At 39.9% G+C, this 20,027-nt stretch overlaps 1 protein-coding gene across 4 annotated transcripts in view; it reads left to right on the forward strand.

Annotated features, from left to right (window-relative positions):
• Window positions 1–20,027, forward strand: part of TIAM1 (TIAM Rac1 associated GEF 1) — an 873,661-nt gene that overhangs the window by 822,027 nt on the left and 31,607 nt on the right. For all 4 annotated transcript variants that reach the window (XM_053705978.1, XM_053705976.1, XM_053705979.1 and 1 more), the window contains 4 exons: window positions 2,247–2,355; window positions 6,707–6,886; window positions 15,788–15,906; window positions 17,577–17,685. In XM_053705978.1, coding sequence (XP_053561953.1) covers window positions 2,247–2,355; window positions 6,707–6,886; window positions 15,788–15,906; window positions 17,577–17,685 — 517 coding nt within the window. The remainder of the gene's footprint in view (window positions 1–2,246; window positions 2,356–6,706; window positions 6,887–15,787; window positions 15,907–17,576; window positions 17,686–20,027) is intronic.

Consider the following 20,027-nt stretch of genomic DNA (forward strand, 5'->3'; position numbering starts at 1 on the left):
ATAGTTGACCCTTTAAGCCAGTAAGCAATAGCGTCCCAGGACTTTAGTTGCACTTCTAAACAGTATTTACATAGCGTTTTTCAAGCAAAAAAAGTGCTGTTCTTTTTATATACTTGATAACAAAATGTCTCTTTAAATGTTGCTCTTTCATATTAATGATTAAAAAAAGTACACAGTGTTCCCTTAATTTTTTTAAAATAATTAATTCTCTTATTCTTTATATATATTAAGTTCAAGAATAGTAGTCAAATAATAAAAGCTTGCATTTTACATCTGGAAGAATTTGAAAAATATAGTCAAGTGTCAAAGCAAATTAGCGTAATGAAAAATAATGGGAGGGGGAGAATTATGGCATGACATATGAACTACTCTTCTCCCATAGTATCTAAAGTTCATTTATACTGCTGGTTGACAAACTCAATCAATGCAATCAACTATCTAATCTCTTTCCATAGGGGTGGAGTCGGATTCTAATTTTTAGCTCCTACTATACAAGTCATTTATAACTTCACCAACTAAAGAGGCAATGTATCCTTAAATTAAAAACTTACATCAATAAGCAGCTCCTACAAGTTTAAAGGGTCAGTCTACTCCAGAATTTTTGTTTATTACCCATTCCCCAATTTTGCATAATTAACACGGTTATATCAATATACTTTTTACTTCTGGGATTGCCTTGTTTCTAAGCCTCTGCAGACTGCCAACTTATCTCAGGACTTTTGACAGACATGCATTTTAGCTAATCAGTGCTGACTCTTAAATAACTCCACGGGAGTGAGCACAGTGTTATCTATATGACACAGTGTCTAACTGTCAAAAACTGTCACAATGCACTGAGATAAGAGGAAAATTAGCATATGAGCCTTCCTAGGTTTAGCTTTCCACTAAGAATACCAAGAAAGCAAAGCAAATATGATGATAAAAGTAAATTGGAAATTTGTTTAAAATTGCATGCCCTAGCTGAATCACGCATGTTTAATTTTGACTAGACCTGTCCCTTTTAATCTTACTGTACATTACCCATGGCTCCCATATAGTGAGCAACCCCTCTCTTTTGTGCAGTATTAGTGAAATAGTACTTGCTAATTTGTATTAGTGCTGCACTTTACACTCTATGTGTCGAATTTGGAATAAATGACAAGATTTCACTTTGCAAATGCAAACTATTGTTCAAATGATTTGTATTAGTTTAAGGCGAGGACGAAGAACCCCTTGGGTGGTGTAACTGAGCTACTTGAGGGGAGAGGTGGATTTTATTCTTTATATTTTTTCTTAAACATTTTGTATTAGATTTGTTTTTTTTTCTGCTTCCATTTCCTACGCTCAGTGCTTCTTGTTCTATTGGAATGGTTTTTATATCTCCCCCCCCCCCCTTCTATCTGAATCATGAAAGTTTAGTTTTCTCCCAGTTTCCTTTTAAAAAGCCATTTAAAGGTACATGCATCTAATTTGTTTTTCTTTCATAATTCAGAGCAAACAATTTAAAAAAAAAAGGTTTTCTATTAATTTCAGGCTTTCTTCACTCTCATGGTATTCTTTGTTGAGAGCATACCTAGGTAGGCAGTATGCACTTGTGAGGAGCACTATATGGCAGTAGTTTGTGAAAACACTGCTGCCATCTAGTGCTCTTGCAAATGTTTAACAGTTAAAATAATTATTGCAAAACTGCTGCTATATATAGTGCTTTACACACTTGAGCGGATACCACGCAAATGTAAAATTTGTTGATTCAAACTAATTGGAAAGGTTTTTTTTGTTTTATTTTTGTTTTTTGTTTCTTTATTAAAATGTTTGGGTTTCATGTCACTTTAAGTATTAGACAAAATAATATCAAAGGCCTTTTTTAAAAGATCTGTTATATTAACCATTACTATCTCATCAGGCTAAGAGCTGCACATTTCTCTTGCCGTGAAGAAATATTTTTTTGTTGCTGGCGATTATATCTCCTTTTCTCAAGCCTATAAGTGTGAATCCATCACACAAACAATTTTCTTGGTATAAATGGTTCTCCTGTCAACTCTTTATATGGTCCTTTTAATAAGTTTATTAATATTTATATATCTTACCATCTTTCAAGGTTATCATTTGATTTACAATGAAAATGTAAAATGCATGTACCGCTTTACCTAATAATGCCACCCCATGCGTAATCAGTTACATTGTTTAATTCTTCTTATACATCTTTGTATAAATTTAAGTTGATTGAAAACTCATGTGTAAATCTTGCTTTGTATTTCTACCTGCAGAAAGTTTTGTTTTCCCTCGGTGGATCGTTTCTGTACTATGCTGACCGTTTCAAGCTATACAGTGCCTTTTGTGCCAGCCACACAAAGGTTCCCAAAGTCTTAGTCAAAGGTAAGATGGAAGTAAAAATGATATAAAACTGTTCACAATGTGTGGCAGTCAAAGGGCCAGATTACAAGTGGACCGCTAATTAACGTTCCCACATTAATTGCACTAGAAGTAAGCTTTTTGTGCGCGTCGGGTTGCGCTCATTATGGGTTAGAATTAAACTGTTTTCGCTCATGCACTAACCTGACAAGCACAAAAATCAGAAGTTAGAATATTGCGTGAGCATTCACGTATTCCCCCATAGAAGTAAATAGAGGAAAAAAGTGGAAAAAAACACCCCACTCTCGCGCAAACCTGATCGCATATTCTCATGTGCGCTAACCCGACATGAAAATATGACTATTTCACAATCTAATGTTCTTTACATAACAGAATATTTTATTCATAAATATTTCTACATATATCTGATGGGGGGTTTTTCTGCAATATATATATATATATATATATATATATATATATATATATATATATATATATATATATATATATATATATATATATACAGTCGAATGCAAAAGTTTAGGCAACCCTGACAATTTTTATGATTTTCATTTATAAATAATTTGGGTGTTTGGATCAGCAATTTCATTTTGATCTATCAAATAACTGAAGGACACAGTAATATTTCAGTAGTGAAATGAGGTTTATTGGAATAGCAGAAAATGTGCAATATGCATCAAAACAAAATTAGACAGGTGCATAAATTTGGGCACCCCAACAGAAAAATCGCATCAATATTTAGTAGAGCCTCCTTTAGCAGAAATGACAGCCTCTAGACGCTCCCTATAGCCTGTAATGAGTGTCTGGATTCTGGATGAAGGTATTTTGGACCATTCCTCCTTGCAAAACATCTCCAGTTCAGTTACGTTTGATGGTTGCCGAGCATGGACAGCCCGCTTCAAATCACCCCACAGATTTTCAATGATATTCATGTCTGGGGACTAGGATGGCCATTCCAGAACATTGTACTTGTTGTTCTGCATAAATGCCAGCGTAGATTTTGAGCAGTGTTTTGGGTCGTTGTCTTGTTAAAATATCCAGCCTTGGCGTAACTTCAATTTCTTGACTGATTCCTCAACATTATTCTCAAGTATCTGCTGATATTGAGTGGAATCCATGCGACCCTCAACTTTAACAATATTCCCAGTACCAGCACTGGCCACACAGCCCCCCACAGCATGATGGAACATCCACCAAATTGTACTGTGGGTAGCAAGTGTTTGTCTTGGAACGCTGTGTTCTTTTGCCGCCATGCATAACACCCCTTGTTATGACCAAATAACTCAATCTTTGTTTCATCAGTCCACAGCACCTTCTTTCAAAAGGAAGCTGGTTTGTCCAAATGTGCGTTTATGGCATGTGTGCAGAAAAGGCTTCTTCCGCATCACTCTCCCATACAGCTTCTCCTTGTGCAAAGTGCGCTGAATTGTTGAACGATGCACAGTGACACTATCTGCAGCAAGATGATGTAGGTCTTTGGAGGTGGTCTGTGGGCTGTTTTGACCATTCTCACCATGCTTTGCCTTTGCCTCTCCGATATTTTACTTGGCCTGCCACTTCTGTCCTTAACAAGAACTGTGCCTGTGGTCTTCCATTTCCTCACAGTGGACACTGACAGCTTAAATCTCTGCAATAGCTTTTTGTAGCCTTCCTCTAAACCATAATGTTGAATAATCTTTGTTTTCAGGTCATTTGAGAGTTGTTTTGAGGCCCCCATGTTTCCACTCTTCAGAGTAGAGTCATAGAGAACAACAACTTTCAATTGGCCACCTTAAATACCTTTTCTCATGATTGGATGCACCTGTCTATGATGTTCAAGGCTTAATTGGCTCACCAAACCAATTGTGTGTTCCAATTAATCAGTGCTAGGTAGTTACAGGTATTCAAATCAACAAAATGACAAGGGTGCCCAAATTTTTGCACCTGTCTAATTTCGTTTTGATGCATATTGCACATTTTCTGTTAATCCAATAAACCTAATTTCACTACTGAAATATTACTGTGTCCTTCAGTTATTTGATAGATCAAAATGAAATTGCTGATTCAAACACCCAATTATTTATAAATGAAAATCATGGAAATTGTCAGGGGTGCCTAAACTTTTGCATACAACTGTAATATACTGTGTATGTATGTATGTGTGTGTGTGTGTGTGTGTGTGTGTATATATATATACATGATTATATATAGAACATATTCCCAAATGTGCTGAGCATCTCTATGTAAAAAAGGATATTTTACCTCACAGCTTCCTTAGCTCAGCAGAGTAAGTTCTGTGTAAAATGTTATACTCAGCTGCTCCCAGCTGTAGGTAAAAAAAAAATGAAGAAATGAACAGCAGCCAATCAGCATTAACAGTGCTGAGGTCATGAACTATTTTACTGTGATCTCATGTGATTTGACTTAACTCTCATGAGATTTAATTTAAACTTCCTTACACTGAATAGGGAAATAACATGAGAGTGCACGAGGCTCATCTCTTCGGCTGTCCCGGAACAGACATACTAATATGCTTCTTAGAAATCCTTTACAATGGGATGTGGCTACTGAGGAACTTTTGAGGTAAAATACCTTTCTTTTTTACATAGAGATGTTCTGGTGATATTTTCTAGTCAGCTTTTTACAGCTATACTGCATCAGTTTCAAGTGTTTAAACATTTGGGTATTATGGCCCTTTAACTGCAAAGGGCTCCATATATATGTCTATACATAGTGTACATATGTATTTATTTGTTTATGTATATATGTCTGTAAATACAAATGTACACACACATATATATATATATATATATATATATATATATATATATAGCAATATTTTTTTTAAATAATTTTTATTAGATGGTGTTGTTATGAGTGTAACTGTACTTTGTAATGTATTTTTGATGTGTTTTGTGCAACTTTTTAGTTGTGTGAAACAGTTAACCAGAGCCTTGAGGCAACTGTAATCATTCTAGCGTAAATTGCGATTGCGCTCAAATGATCACGCTTACTTTCAACTCGTAATACTAGCGATAAGCCAGACGAGCGCAAAACCCTGCTATAAACCCCTTATTGCTCGCAAGCAAATGTTTGCGCTCTTTTTTGGCTCAAAGTGTTTAATCACATAAAATGCTATTATGAGGAAACTCTTAATGGGTAGGCTCAAAAATAGCACTGCATTACCGTGAGCTAGCTGTTGACTTGTGGCTACATGCACCACACACATCTCTTGTCATTGACTCACCAGATGTGTTCAGATAGGTCCCAGTAGTGCATTGCTGCTCTATTTAACTCCTTTGCAGGGGAACTTCTTTTTGCCTATTTTTGAGCTATGTGAGAAATAACTTCTAACCATTCACTCCTCTTTTATTAAATGCAGAAAAAAAATATTCCTTCCATAGATCTTCATAAAATAAACAGAATACACCATTACACACTTGTATTAAAGGGACAGTCTACACTAACATTGTTATTGTTTCAAAAGATAGATAACGCCTTTCCTACCCATTCCCCAGCTTTGCACAACCAACATTGCTAGATTAATATACTTTATAACATTTAAACCTCTAAATTTCTGCCCGTTTCAAAGGCTCTATAGACAGCCTTTTAATCATATGGTGTTATATTTGCTTTTCACAACAGAGACTGCTAGTTCATGTGGGCCGTATAAATAACATTTTGCTAACGCCCGAGAAATTATTTAAGATTTAGCACAACACAGTACTAACTGCAAGTCAATAGATACAGGAGACTGCTAGTTCATGTGGCCCATATAGATAGCATTGTGCTCATGCCCGGGGAGTTATTTAAGATTTAGCACAACACAGTACTAAATGCAAGGCCATAGATAATAAATACAAAGTCTAGTGATCAGGGGGCTATCAGAAAATGCTTAGATACAAGGTAATCACAGAGGTAAAAAGTATATTAATATAACTGTTGGTTGTGCAAAACTGGGGAATGGGTAATAAAGGGATTATCTATCTTTTTAAAACAATAACAATTCTATTGTAGACTGTCCCTTTAAAGTTATGTGGGGGGGGGGGGCTTCTTTCTATTACTAGCTTGCAGCTCCAGCTGCTGCTGTGCCGGTGGTTGTTCATATTCAGGATGCACTTTATTATCTGTGCATGCATATGCATCTGACAATCTAATTATCTCAGCTGTGTACGCTGAGAATGTACAGATCACTGATGGTACTAGCAGATGACAGCAGTCATTTTGAGGGTCCTTATTGCACAATATATTGAACAATTAATTACTAAATTATGAGACACCTGTAATTTTGTTTTATGAGCACTTTTGTGCAACCTAATATCAGTGACTTCTTACTGTGCGGAGCTCAAATTTGTGAATGGTCTTTGTGTTGCAGCTAAAACAGATCCCAATTTTAAAGCATTTCTGGATGCTCAAAACCCAAGGCAGCAGCACTCCTCAACCCTGGAATCCTACCTGATCAAACCCATCCAGCGAATACTGAAATACCCACTGCTCCTAAAGGAGCTGTACTCTCTGACGGACGCGGAAAGTGAGGAGCATTACCATCTGGATGGTACGTGTCATTCAGCTTATTAAACGTCCAATTAAACCTTCTGATTTAAAGCTACGTACTGAAACCCATATAGATAATTAGCGTTCTCTAGCTCTGTGGAGCAGAGCTGGTTTCTTTAGAAGGAATACTAATGAGCATTTAATATAGCTAGAACACCAGGCTTCAGTTTTTGTCTGTTCTTTCTTAGACTGTGTTTTCATTGTGTTCCTTATAAGGTGCTCTTTATTTCACTTTGGTTGCAAATAAAATAGGAACTTAACATAGCCGCCAACCCTAGAAATAAATGATTTACAGTACACACAGTTAAAGGGACATGAAACCCAATTTTATTTCTTTCATGATTCATACAGAGCATGCAATTTTAAACAACTTTCTAATTTATTTCTTTTATTAAAATTGCTTAATTGTCTTTGTATTCTTTTGATGAAGGAACAGCAATTCACTACTGGCAGCTAGTTGAACACATCTAGTGATTTAATGACGAGTCATATATATGCAGCCCCCAATCAGCAGCTAGCTCCCAGTACTGCTCCTGAGTCTATGTATGCTTTTCATCATCGGATACCAAGAGAATGAAGCAAACTAGGGAACAAAAGTAAATTAAAACATTGTTTAACCCCTTGCGCCAAATGAATGTAGGTACTACGTCACACAGTACTTTGCCCAACGTACTGTGATAACGTAGTACCTACATTCATATTACCTACATTCAACACAGAAGTGCATGATGCGGTTCTGGCTGTCAGCTTATACAGCTGAGACTGCAGCCGGGGGTTGAAGGAATCTGCCTTCATATGGTAAGGGAGCACTGGTTGTGTTTCCTTTATCATATAAAGCCATATTGCTGACACAGACAATGTCACTATCTATATCTGCTTCGGTGATGCTGTGGGAGAGAAGGAGGTAGATGGGTGGGTGGCCCGTCACCGGAAGGGGAGGTTTCCCTATGCTACAGAAACAGTTTTACTTGGAGGGAGGGATGGGTCCAGTACACTTCGGCAAAGGGAATTATGAGAGGGGGGGCCCTACAATATGATCGCTTGCAGGGGAAGGAGGGAAGGTTGAGGGGGATTGCCACACTACAGTTTTTTAAACGAATAAATAGATTTTTAAAATAAATGTATGTAAACTGGGTACTGGCAGTACCCAAGATGGTGGAGACCATGGGGGGTTAGAGAACGGTTTGGGAGCTATCAGGGAGGAGCGAATCCTTACTGAAAATTAAAATCAAATTAATTTAATAAAAGCCCTAAATCTTCATACTGGCAGACTTTCTGTCAGTACCTAAGATGGTGAGGAGGGTGAAGGGTAGAGAGCTGTTTGGGAGGGATCAGGGAGGTACCTACATTACAATAATATTACCTTTACCAGCTAACTAATTAACCCCTTTACTGCTGGGAATTTCATAAGTGTGGTGTGCAGCTGCAATTAGTGGTCTTCTAATTACTGAAAAAACAATGGCAAAGCCATGTATGTCTGCGGTTTCTGAACAAAGGGGATCCAGAGAATCTTTTACACCCGTTTGTGTTATGACTGCACAAGCTGTATATAAATAATTTCAGTAAAAAATCCAAAGTTTGTAAAATAACTTAAGGATTTTTTTATTATTATTTGAAATGGTGGCATGAAATATACCAAAATGGGAATACATTGATTTGTCTAATAAAAAAATATATAGTTTTGATAGCTTAATAAAAAAGGCTCTATTTATGTTTCAATGGAGTGATAGCAAAAATGCTAAAAGTTCTCTGGAATTTGGGCACTTTGTTTCTGAAATTCCTGGGAGCAGAGGGGTTAAAATTGTATACATGTCCTTTTAAATCAAAGCATATCTTCTGACGAGCAGGTTGTTTAACAATTCAATCCATTATGAAGAGTCCGAAAAAGGTCTACATTTTGTTTTAACTAGATTTAATAAAAAAAAATGTCTTTTAACATCAATCTATAAAGTTCTTGTTTGCGCTACAAAGCAACCACACAGTTTTTTAATAGCAATATTTCATTCTGATTTTGGAAATAGCATCCTCTGTTTTTCAACAAATTGTGCTCCCTAATTTCAAAGCAGAAATATTTTGCTGATAACTTAGTCTTAATGAAACAACATTAGTTTAAAGTAAAAAGCAATTTTTTTAAAGCTTTTAAATACTTAGAGATGTGAAAGTCAAAATTAAACCTTTGTGCATACAATTTTAAGAGATTATTGTTTGACCAAATGTGCTTTATTCTCTCATTATCTTTTCTTCTTAAAAGGGAATAGTCCACAGCTGCATTCATTATTTTTGGGAATTCAGAACCTTGCCACTAGGAGGAGGCAAACACACCCCAGCCAAAGGCTTAAATACCTCCCCCACTTTCCTCATCCCCCAGTCATTCTTTGCCTTTCGTCACAGGAGGTTGGCAGAGAAGTGTTAACAGTTCGATATAGTCTCTTATGGAGAGTAGTACTCTTCACAATGGGAATGGCGTTTTAAGTAATCCTATCAGCCTCTCAGTGAGAACATGGATGAAAGTTAGAGTCCGGAGATGCAGGGAGAGTTCTCCTGCGAACAAATCCCGACTCATATTAACAGCTCCTTGGTAATCAGCATTGACGAGTTTTGCTGCCTACCTTTCTTCACTCAAGTCCATGTCGGAAGCAAGGCTACTATCTGTCACACTTGAAGGGCCATGTTCCTGTTCCATGGCGTAGATTCCGGTAAGATCGTTTCATTTTATTTAATTATGAGATGTATTGTTGAAGAAACAAGGTAGGGTCCCAGTGGGACCCCTTTTATCTTAAATGAGGAATCATGGGTTAATATCTCCTGAGGGGGGTTATTAAATAGGGGGGGGGCTTTAATCATGTTTGTTATATGCAATGTGTAGCTATTCTTAGGCTCACAGCCTTACGGAACATAACGGCCTTTTACTGACGCGATCTCTCAAGATTGCGTGCCCTTTTTGTGACTGGCACGGTGCACCTCTAACGAGTGCAGTTACGTTATTTTTTTGTTTTGTTTTTTTCACTTCCGTATGCTGACTGTGTTCGACCGAGAGTCTAGCTGGGGTGTTGTCTGGTTCACAGGAGGTGGTGAGTGCCCCAGCCGTTGGGGGTGTCAAAGGGTTCCAGTTCGTGTTGTCTTTTTGTAATCCCAAAATTATGGAGGATTTTGATGTACGTGACACGGATGCCTCCGATACAGAGGATGTGTCATGTGATGAATATGAAATGGCCCAGGTAATTAATGCCCATCAGTTATGTTCCGGTTGCCATTCTAGAGTACTCTCTTCTCCAGAATCTGGGAGTTTAGAGTGCGTTGAGCCTTCCGCTTTTCGAGGTTTCCAATGACCCGTGAGGCGCGTGCCCAAGACCCTTTCCCAGCTACGCACGCAGGTGTCCCTAGGGCCTTCACTGGAGAGTGGCTTGTTTCCGCCGGAGTTTACGGCACAGTTCCGTATGGCCATTTCTATGGCGCTGACTCATTTATATTTTCCAAGTGAAGTATTTCTAAGATACTGTCCGTGTTCCGTTAACCAAGGCCCGTCAAGCGTGAGATCGCCCAATTCAGTTCGGCCTTCTGGGGAAGCGTTGGCCCCTGAGGCTTCAGGTGCCCCAATCTCGGAGCCAGGGTCTTCAGCAGATCCGGCATGGGATAATTTTTCCTTCTGTTATAGGCTGGCTTGCCTGGGAGTTCTTTTAAGACATGTTTTGGCAATGTTAGAGGATCCCAGTCCTAGTGGGCCGAGGTATCCAAGGCCTTAGAAGCTGGATGGCAAAATGGATATGACATTTGGGGATGAAGCAATCTCCTTAATGTCTCTGTTTTATTTTTCTTTCTTTATGTTTTCGATTCCAGTTCTGAGCTTCGGTGAATGGGACTTCTAATCGGCTGGTCCTGTTGTCGTTTTCATTCACCTTGGACGTTCACCCGATGGGTGCTGCCTTCATTTTAATTTGTTTTTCCTTAAGCTCATGTCCTGTTAGATTTTCGTTTTATGAATGTTCTTCTCTGGAACCGATACTTGCGACTAGTGGTCGCATGGGCACTCCCTTGGAAGTTGCGCACTTGTTGAATATTAGAATTATGTTTTCTAGTTCATTTATCATTCCTTCAGGACGAATTTTTGTGGTGCTGAGACTGTCTCTTGACCTATTCTATGTACTCCGGGCTCGGATCCTACCGAAGTATGAGGCCTGTTGTTTATATGCAACTCCTCCGGACAGAGGGTTGTGACTGCCAATCTAAGGTTGGTTGGTTCGGGCTACTTGCCTGCGTTACGGATCTGCTTCTTGCAAACGGCATCATGGTTCTCAGGTCCCCGGGGACTCAGAACCGATATTTCTATTCTTTGGAAGTTGGGAGATGTGTGTGACCTTTGTGGTCTGGGGTGCCGTGCGATTAACATTTGTGTTTTCACTCGAAGTTCTTCCAGACACTGACTCTTTAACCTATTGCGTATTTTCTTGCGGTGACGAAGTATCATTTTTTCCCGCTTTGAGTGGATCGTCTGGTCTGGTTGCGCGGGCATGTTTGTCTTCCTCTGTCCGAGTTGTATTACTCTGAGAGATGGTGTGCAGGGATTCCCTGCCTTCTGTGTGTGTGTGGGGGGGGGGGGGGCTATGGTTCCAGCGTTTGCCTGCTCAAGATAGTTTCTTTGGAATCTAGTTCCTTCGGGATCTCTGACTGTTGTCTATTCCATTTTAATTCACTGGTCAGACTACGGTCTTTGACGTTCGGGTGTATTGCGTCCTCGCTGTAACGCTAGCCTTGGGGCTTGTCAGTAAAAGAGTCGAGGTCGGGTACGGATGGCCGCCCTTCGGGGGTCAGGTAGTTTTCCATTTTTCCGCGATGCTCGGTTTGGGGTTTCATGGGTGGTGCCTTATGTCAATCTCTGGGATGGCGAGCAGGGCCCTGGTTTATCATTCGCCTTTGGGTATTGATGCTGCCCTGGCTGTGTGTGTATCACGTGTTGCCGCTTGCCTACGAGAATTGTTTCTATGCGATCCATTTGCACTGGGTGCTTAATCTCAGACTGTTCAGGAGTCCTTTTTCGTCACTCTTGGGTTTGAGGCTGTTTCTAGATTGCCAAGTCTACGGACTTTAGAGGTGCGCTCCTCCTTGGAGTAGGCAGTTTAGGGTCCTTCCGAAAATTGGATCTTTCAATCGACCATTGTTGAGGACCCTGGCCTTGGTCCATGTCTCTCCGTGGATGGGTGTGGACGGTTCGGTTTCACACTTGATGTTTGTGGTCCCGCGGGCCCCTCTCGTAGGGGCAGGGGCTCTGTGAGAGATGCCTATCTGACTGTGGGTTACGCTTTAGGTTTTTCTGATGGGTCCCTACTGGTCTTCTGGTGCATTTACAATGTTCCTGTAGACTCCAGGTGTTTTCAACTGGGTTGGCGATGTGGCCGAGGGGTCTCGCCTCTATGGTAGGGTGTTGTTCTGTTGTTTCATTCCCTTCTCTTCCAGAGTAGAGTTTGGGTTCTCCGGGTTCGGAATTACCTTAGTATTTGTGGTGTCCTGGGGGCCTTTAGTCTTGCCTTGCAGACCCTTCCTGTGTTTCAGGATCCTGGAAGGGGAGCTGTGATGTAGTGTCTGGTGTCTTTGTTCCTTCAGCGAGAGGCTGAGGGTTGCTCCCGTGGGGGCTTCTACTACGTGTATCCGATATGGATGTTGAGCTTTTTGGGGACTTCTTCCCTTGGGAAATGTGCCTATTTTTGCCCCCGACTGTGTGTAGGGGGTCTCGTACCCGAGCACAATGTTTATCCTGACTCACAGTAGCATGCCGTTTGTAGCAGCGGTCTAACCGGGGACTTTGTTCTTCGTTGGTGATCCTTTCTTTTACAGTAGTCTGGACTTCGGTCTTTTGACTAGTCTTTGGGCTGGGACCGTTATCCTGGAGGGAAGGCAGGGTTGACCGTTTTTCTTGCTGTTGGTCCTCTCCTTTGAGGGAGGATATTCGATGTCCTCCTCCTTTTCTTCTGGTGTCTGGTGCCAGGAGGGGGCGCTCCTTGGAGCCGCTATTCGGAGAACTTTAAGCCCTTAGAGGTTTGCAGTTGGAACAATCTACAGCTATTTGCTTGGTGATGGTGTAACCAGTTACAGCTAATTGCTTTTGTCTGGAGGCTAACAAGCTTTGAAGCTCCTTTTGGAGGTTTGAGTTAGCAAAAGGGTCAGCCTTCCTTTTGGTGGCTGGTCTTTGCGAGTTCCTGTTTAGGCGGTTTGAGTTTCCCTTGGAGAGCTCTTTTCTAACTGCTGGGATAGTTATCCTGTTTTCTGCTATCTCTGCCTATCTAGCCTCCAGTTCTAGATATGTTATGGGGCATCGGGGGTCTCATTATTTTCCCGGAGTACTTAATGGTATGGTTTGGGATTAGGGACATGAGAGGTTCCTCGAGTCCTTTTTTGGGACATGTTTCCCTGTGTATGGATCCTTTCTTCTTCGGTCCTTGTGTTCCAGGGAGCTTGTCTCCCTGGGCGTTGACTTTGTAAGACAACCATGGGTTGCTCTCTAGGTATGGAGTGGAAAACGTTCCTTTGGATTTTCCTGGACTCTAGTTCCCTTTTGGGGGGCAGATGCAGTCCTTATCTTTGTCTGTGTACCTTCTTGGGAGTCGTGACCCGTGGGGTGGACGCCTCTGAGGTTGTTTGGGCCTGAAGGACTCTAGGTCTGAGTGGTCTCTAGTTCGGCTTTGCCGGTGGTCTGATGTGCAAGTTACCTGGACTCGGGTTTTCTTCTGTGTCGTTTGTACTTAAATGTTCGGGTGTTGAGTAATTCAGGCTGTGGTGCCTTTCGAAGGGGCCGCCTTTTGTACTCACCCATTGTTTGCATTCAGTGTCCTCTAGCTTGGGCGTTGTTTTCCCAAAAGTAATGAATGCAGCTGCGGGCTCTTCCCTTTTAAGAAGAAAAACATAAATTATGCTTACCTGATAATTTCATTTTCTTCTGAACGGAAAAATCTACAGATGCCGCCCGTGTTTTTATATCTAGGAGGCGGCTGTAATGTTTTGTTCTTCTGGCACCTTTTTTCACCCTGATATTTCTCCTACTGTTTACTTGTTCCCTTGTCAGAATGACTGGGGGATGAAGGAAGTGGGGGAGGTATTTAAGCCTTTGGCTGGGGTGTCTTTGTCTCCTCCTGGTGGACAGGTTCTGAAATCCCAAATATAAGGAATGCAGCTGTGGACTCTTCCCTTCAGAAGAAAATTAAATTATCAGGTAAGCATAATTTATGTTTTTGTTTAAAAGCATACCTAGATAGGCACAGGAGCAGCAATGCTCTACTAGGATCTAGCAGGTGATTGGTCACTATGCCTCTTGTCACTGGCTCACCAGATATGTTCACCTGGGTTCCAGACGTGCACTGCTGCTCTGGTGCTGGCTTGAACTTTGTGTTTAATAAACCCAGTGCAGAGGTTAACGCATAGTTTGAACATCTTTTTATTGATCTTTTGTTTGCATATAACATGTCAGAGCATTTTCTTTTTCACTTTTATGCCCCTTTATCACCTTAACAACGGCCAATTTACCCTGTATGTCAGCCATCTGTAGCGCTTCCAAGGCACTTGGAGAGTAGGTCTTGCAGACAGTGGCGTGATCACGCTATTTCTTAATGCCTTAAAGGGACAGTCTACTCCAAAAATGTTATTATTTAAAAAGATAGATAATGCCTTTATTACCCATTCCCCAGTTTTGCATAAACAACATGGTTATATTAATACACTGTTTACCTCCGTGATTACCTTGTATCTAAGCCTCTGCAGGCTGCCCAGATCACATGACTTTTTATTTATTATCTATTGAATTGCATTTTATCCAATTAGTGCAGTGTCTGCCACAAACCACGGGTGTTGGCACAATGTTATATTTATGGCTCACATGAACTAACAGTCTCCTGTTGTGAAAAGCAAATAAAAAAGCATGTGATAAGAGAATGTCTTTAGTGGCTTAGAAACAGACAGAAATTTAGAGGTTTAAATGTTATAAAGTATAATAATATAACAATGTTGGCTGTGCAAAGCTGGGGAATGGGTAGCAAAGGCCTTATCTATCTTTTTAAACAATAACAATTCTGGTGTAGAATGTCCCTTTAATACACGTGATTTGTGTAAGTAAAAAAAGGCAGGGCATGTTACAATTCATTCATACTGCTTTTTCATCTATAGCATACTGAGTTTGTTGATATTTGCTCACCAAAAGGGACATGCATATTATAATGATTATAGCCATGTTCCTAACACATGGGGGCAATTGATTAATATTTTAGAAGCATTAAGGGCCGCATATAAGTTTGTATCTATTAAAGTGATTGTAAACTTTAAGTATTTACTGCCTAGTATATACAATTATTATTAAAAACAGGGGAACTTTCATTGATTATATTTTTTTAAGACCTTTCATTTCTAAAACATTTAACATTTTGGAGATGCTAAACATTGCGCCGTTCTGCCGCCTGCATTTCCTAATTTATTTAGCTGAGCGATGACTAATCCGGCTTCATCCAATCGTTGCGTGCCCCACGAACTGGACGCCAAGTGGGGCGCGCAACGATTGGATGAAGCTGGATTAGTCATTGCTCAGCTAAATAAAGTAGGTCTGGTGGCACAGGTCCTGATTTAAGTAAGGTTACAGGGTTCCCTCTGTTGGCTCTTGAGTTCTAATCTCTCTAAAACACACATTCAGTTCTGCTTTTCCCTAGGGCCACAAAACTATGGTACACATTCTTATTTCTTCTTTTTTACTGGGGCTGCAAAAACTAACGCACAGAGGCAGAAGTAGCCCTTAGGCCACCAGTTGTTTTTCCTTGATATTAAATTATCATTTACATCTTCCTTTACAGTGATATTATATTGGTGCGATTCAATGTTCTTTTTAAGGCAGCATTTGTAAATCTTAGTTTTGTATTCTCTGTTTTCTCAGTGGCCATTAAAACAATGAATAAAGTGGCGAGTCATATTAATGAAATGCAGAAGATTCATGAGGAATATGGAGCGGTGTTCGATCAGCTCATTGCAGAACAAACTGGAGAAATAAAAGAGGTAAATATGTTAGGCCCTGTGGGACATTTCACACATAAAAGTAATTGTGTTGTTTATTCATATGCTTTAAAGCAGGTATGGGGAACCTTGTCACTCCTGATGTTTCAGAACTACATTACCCATAATGCTTAGGCACTCTGAAGTCCAGTTGAGCATCATGGGAAATGTAGTTCTGAAACATCTGGAGGGCCATAGTTCCCCATCCCTGCTTTAAAGGTACAGTAAAGTCAAAATAAACTTTTGTGAATCACAAAGAGCATTTGATTTTAAAATAAACTTTCCAATTTACTTTATCAAATTTGCGTTATTCTCTTTATATACTTTAAGAGTAAAGCCAGGTAGCTCCAGACCATTTATGTCTTTAGCAGTCTATGTATAATAATGTTCTAAATAATCTTGTAAACACAGTTGCCAAATAGTTAGAAACGTGCACACTCCTGAGCTCACCTAGGATTACAGTTTAATAAAGGATACCAAGAGAACTACATTTTATTATCCCTTTAAGGTACTAGTTGATTCCAAAAAGAAAAATGAATAACGTTTGTATTGCTCCTATTTGTAGAATAATACTTGTGAAATTGTATTGCAATTTTAGAAATAAGTTAAAGAACATGAAATACATTTGTCTTCAGGATTCAGATACAGCATACAGTTATGGCAGTAGCTTTGCAAGAATGTTTTACAATGTTATATATTCACAAGGGCACTAGAGGGCAGTAGTATTTTCTGCATCTTATTCTCCAGACATGTGCATGTTATGTTCCTAGAAATGCTTCTCAACTAAGAATACCCTGAGAACTAAGCAAATTTGATAATAGATGATATTTAGAAAGTTTTTAAAATTTGTTCTGTCTGAATCTCAAATTCATAATTTTGGGTTTCATGTCCCTTTGATGTAAAGATCAATATTCATCTTACTTTATTCAAATAGATTGTACAGTTAAACAACTTTACAGTTGACTTCTGTTTTTAATTGTACCCTTCTTTTTAAATCTTTTGTTGAAATGTTTGCATGAGAGCATACGTAGATAGGCACATTAATGTGCACGACTTTAGCACTGTATGTATTACATTGTTTCTACCATATAGTGCTCAAGACACATGCACACTCCTGAGCCTACCTCAGTATGCCCTCATGGAAGTGGGCTGAGAAAGTGTGCTAAATTTGATAAAAGTGAGCTGTATTTTTGTTTTATATACTTTATCTGAATCGTAAAACTTTCATTATGGCTTCCACGTCCCTTAAAGGGACCGTAATTTCATAATGAAACATTTTATAATTCAAATAGAGCATGCAATCTTAGACAACTTTCTAATTTACTTCTATGGTTTAATTTGCTTTGTTTTCTTGGTATTCTTTGTTGAAAGCTTATCTAGATATGCTCAAAAGCTGCAGTTCACTACTTGGAGCTAGCTGCTGATTATATGCCTCTTGTCATTGGTTCACACGATGTGTTCAGCTATGTGGGCATTGCTTCTCCTTCAACAAAGGATACCAAGATAATTAAGCAAATTTGATAATAGAAGTAAATTGGAAAGTTATTTAAAATTGTAAGCTCTGAGTCATCAAATAAAATAATTGGTTCCATGTCCTTTTAAACTATAAATGTTTGAAGATAGTATCAATATAGATTTGTCTATATCTTGTGACTTCTTTTGCTGTGTTGCAGGTGGCAGACTTGTCTATGGGGGACTTGTTTTTGCATAACACTGTAGTTTGGCTAAACCCACCTGCGTCTCTCGGGAAATGGAAAAAGGATCCAGAACTAGCAACATTTGGTATGTTAATAACATTATTGTACTTTGTCGTGCTACAACTATTAAAGTCTTTATACATTCTGATACAGCTCTATCTGCTTTAAAGCAAAAAAGTAATGAAAAGGACAGTATATATTGCTCAAATAAATGGGGGGGAAAGTCCTTCCTAAACCTTAAAGTGATACTAAACACTAAATACATTTCATGCACCTCCCTCTAATCATGAGTGCTGCCATTTTAGAACCTTGGTTCACACTGCAGGTATCTGAAGGAGAGTTGCACATGCGCAAACAAGGCAACACTGGAATGTAGTGAAAGCTAGATTTCAACAGTATTAATTAATATTTCTCCTGTTAAGTGTAGTCAGTCCACGGGTCATCCATTACTTATGGGATATTAACTCCTCCCCAACAGGAAGTGCAAGAGGATCACCCAAGCAGAGCTGCTATATAGCTCCTCCCCTCTACGTCACACCCAGTCATTCTCTTGCACCCAACTAATAGATAGGATGTGTGAGAGGACTGTGGTGATTAAACTTAGTTTTTATATCTTCAATCAAAAGTTTGTTATTTTAAACGGCACCGGAGTGTGTTGTTTTCTTCTCAGGCAGCATTTGAAGAAGAATCTACCTGAGTTTTGTGTATGATCTTAGCGGACGTAACTAAGATCCATTTGCTGTTCTCGGCCATTCTGAGGAGTGAGGTAACTTCAGAACAGGGGACAGCGGGCAGGTTCACCTGCAAAGAGGTATGTTGCAGTATATTATTTTCTAAGGAATGGAATTGACTGAGAAAATACTGCTAATACCGATATAATGTAAGTACAGCCTTAAATGCAGTAGTAGCAACTGGTATCAGGCTGATATGTATGTATGTTTACCCTTAAGTATTTCTGGGGAATGGCACTTCACTGGGAAAATACTGTATGCATATAACTTTTAGCCTAACTTGCAGTGTGAGCGACTAGCAGCAGGCTTTTAATGACATTTCATAAATTAGATTTTAAACGTTTGCTGGCATGTTAAATCGTTTAATTATCTGAGGTACTTGGTGAAAAATTGTTTTGGGCGTTATTTTCCACATGGCTGTCGTTTGTTTTGAATTAAAACAGTTTACTGAGCTTCCCTCACTGTTGTATTGTGAGTGGGAGGGGCCTATTTTGGCGCTTTTACTACGCATTAGAAATTCAGTCACAGTCTGCCTTCTTCTCCCTGCATGATCCAGTGATCCAGGACGTCTCTACAGAGCTCAGGGGTCTTCAAAACTAGTTTTGAGGGAGGTAATCACTCACAGCAGACCTGTGAGACTGTGCTTTGACTGTGATAAAAACGCTTATATTTTCAATTGTTATCCGTTTTTTCTGATATTAAGGGTTAATCATCCATTGCTAATGAGTGCAATCCTTTGCTAAATTTATGCATTTACTGTGAAAATTTGGTTTCTATAACTAATTCGGCCACATCTGTCCAGGGGGATGCCCTTCAGCAGGCCAGACTGGACAATTGTAACAACAGACGCCAGCCTACTAGGTTGGGGCGCTGTCTGGAATTCCCTGAAGGCTCAGGGATCATGGACTCAAGAGGAGAGTCTCCTTCCAATAAACATTCTGGAATTGAGAGCAGTTCTCAATGCCCTTCTGGCTTGGCCTCAGTTAGCAACTCTGAGGTTCATCAGGTTTCAGTCGGACAACATCACGACTGTGGCTTACATCAACCATCAGGGAGGGACAAGGAGTTCCCTAGCGATGATGGAAGTATCAAAGATAATTCGCTGGGCAGAGTCTCACTCTTGCCACCTGTCAGCGATCCACATCCCAGGCGTGGAGAACTGGGAGGCGGATTTCCTAAGTCGCCAGACTTTTCATCCGAGGGAGTGGGAACTTCATCCGGAGGTCTTTGCCCAAATACTTCGACGTTGGGGCAAACCAGATATGGATCTCATGGCGTCTCGCCAGAACGCCAAGCTTCCTTGTTACGGGTCCAGGTCCAGGGACCCGGGGGCGGTCCTGATAGATGCTTTGACAGCACCTTGGACCTTCAGGATGGCTTATGTGTTTCCACCCTTCCCGATGCTTCCTCGTTTGATTGCCAGGATCAAACAGGAGAAAGCATCGGTGATTCTAATAGCGCCTGCGTGGCCACGCAGGACCTGGTATGCAGATCTAGTGGACATGTCATCCTGTCCACCTTGGTCTCTGCCTCTGAGACAGGACCTTCTAATTCAGGGTCCTTTCAAACATCAAAATCTAATTTCTCTGAAGCTGACTGCATGGAAATTGAACGCTTGATTTTATCAAAGCGTGGATTTTCGGAGTCAGTAATTGATACCTTAATACAGGCTAGGAAACCTGTTACCAGGAAAATT

This window comes from Bombina bombina, chromosome 3 (assembly GCF_027579735.1).
Source record: "Bombina bombina isolate aBomBom1 chromosome 3, aBomBom1.pri, whole genome shotgun sequence".
Lineage (NCBI taxonomy): Eukaryota > Metazoa > Chordata > Amphibia > Anura > Bombinatoridae > Bombina > Bombina bombina.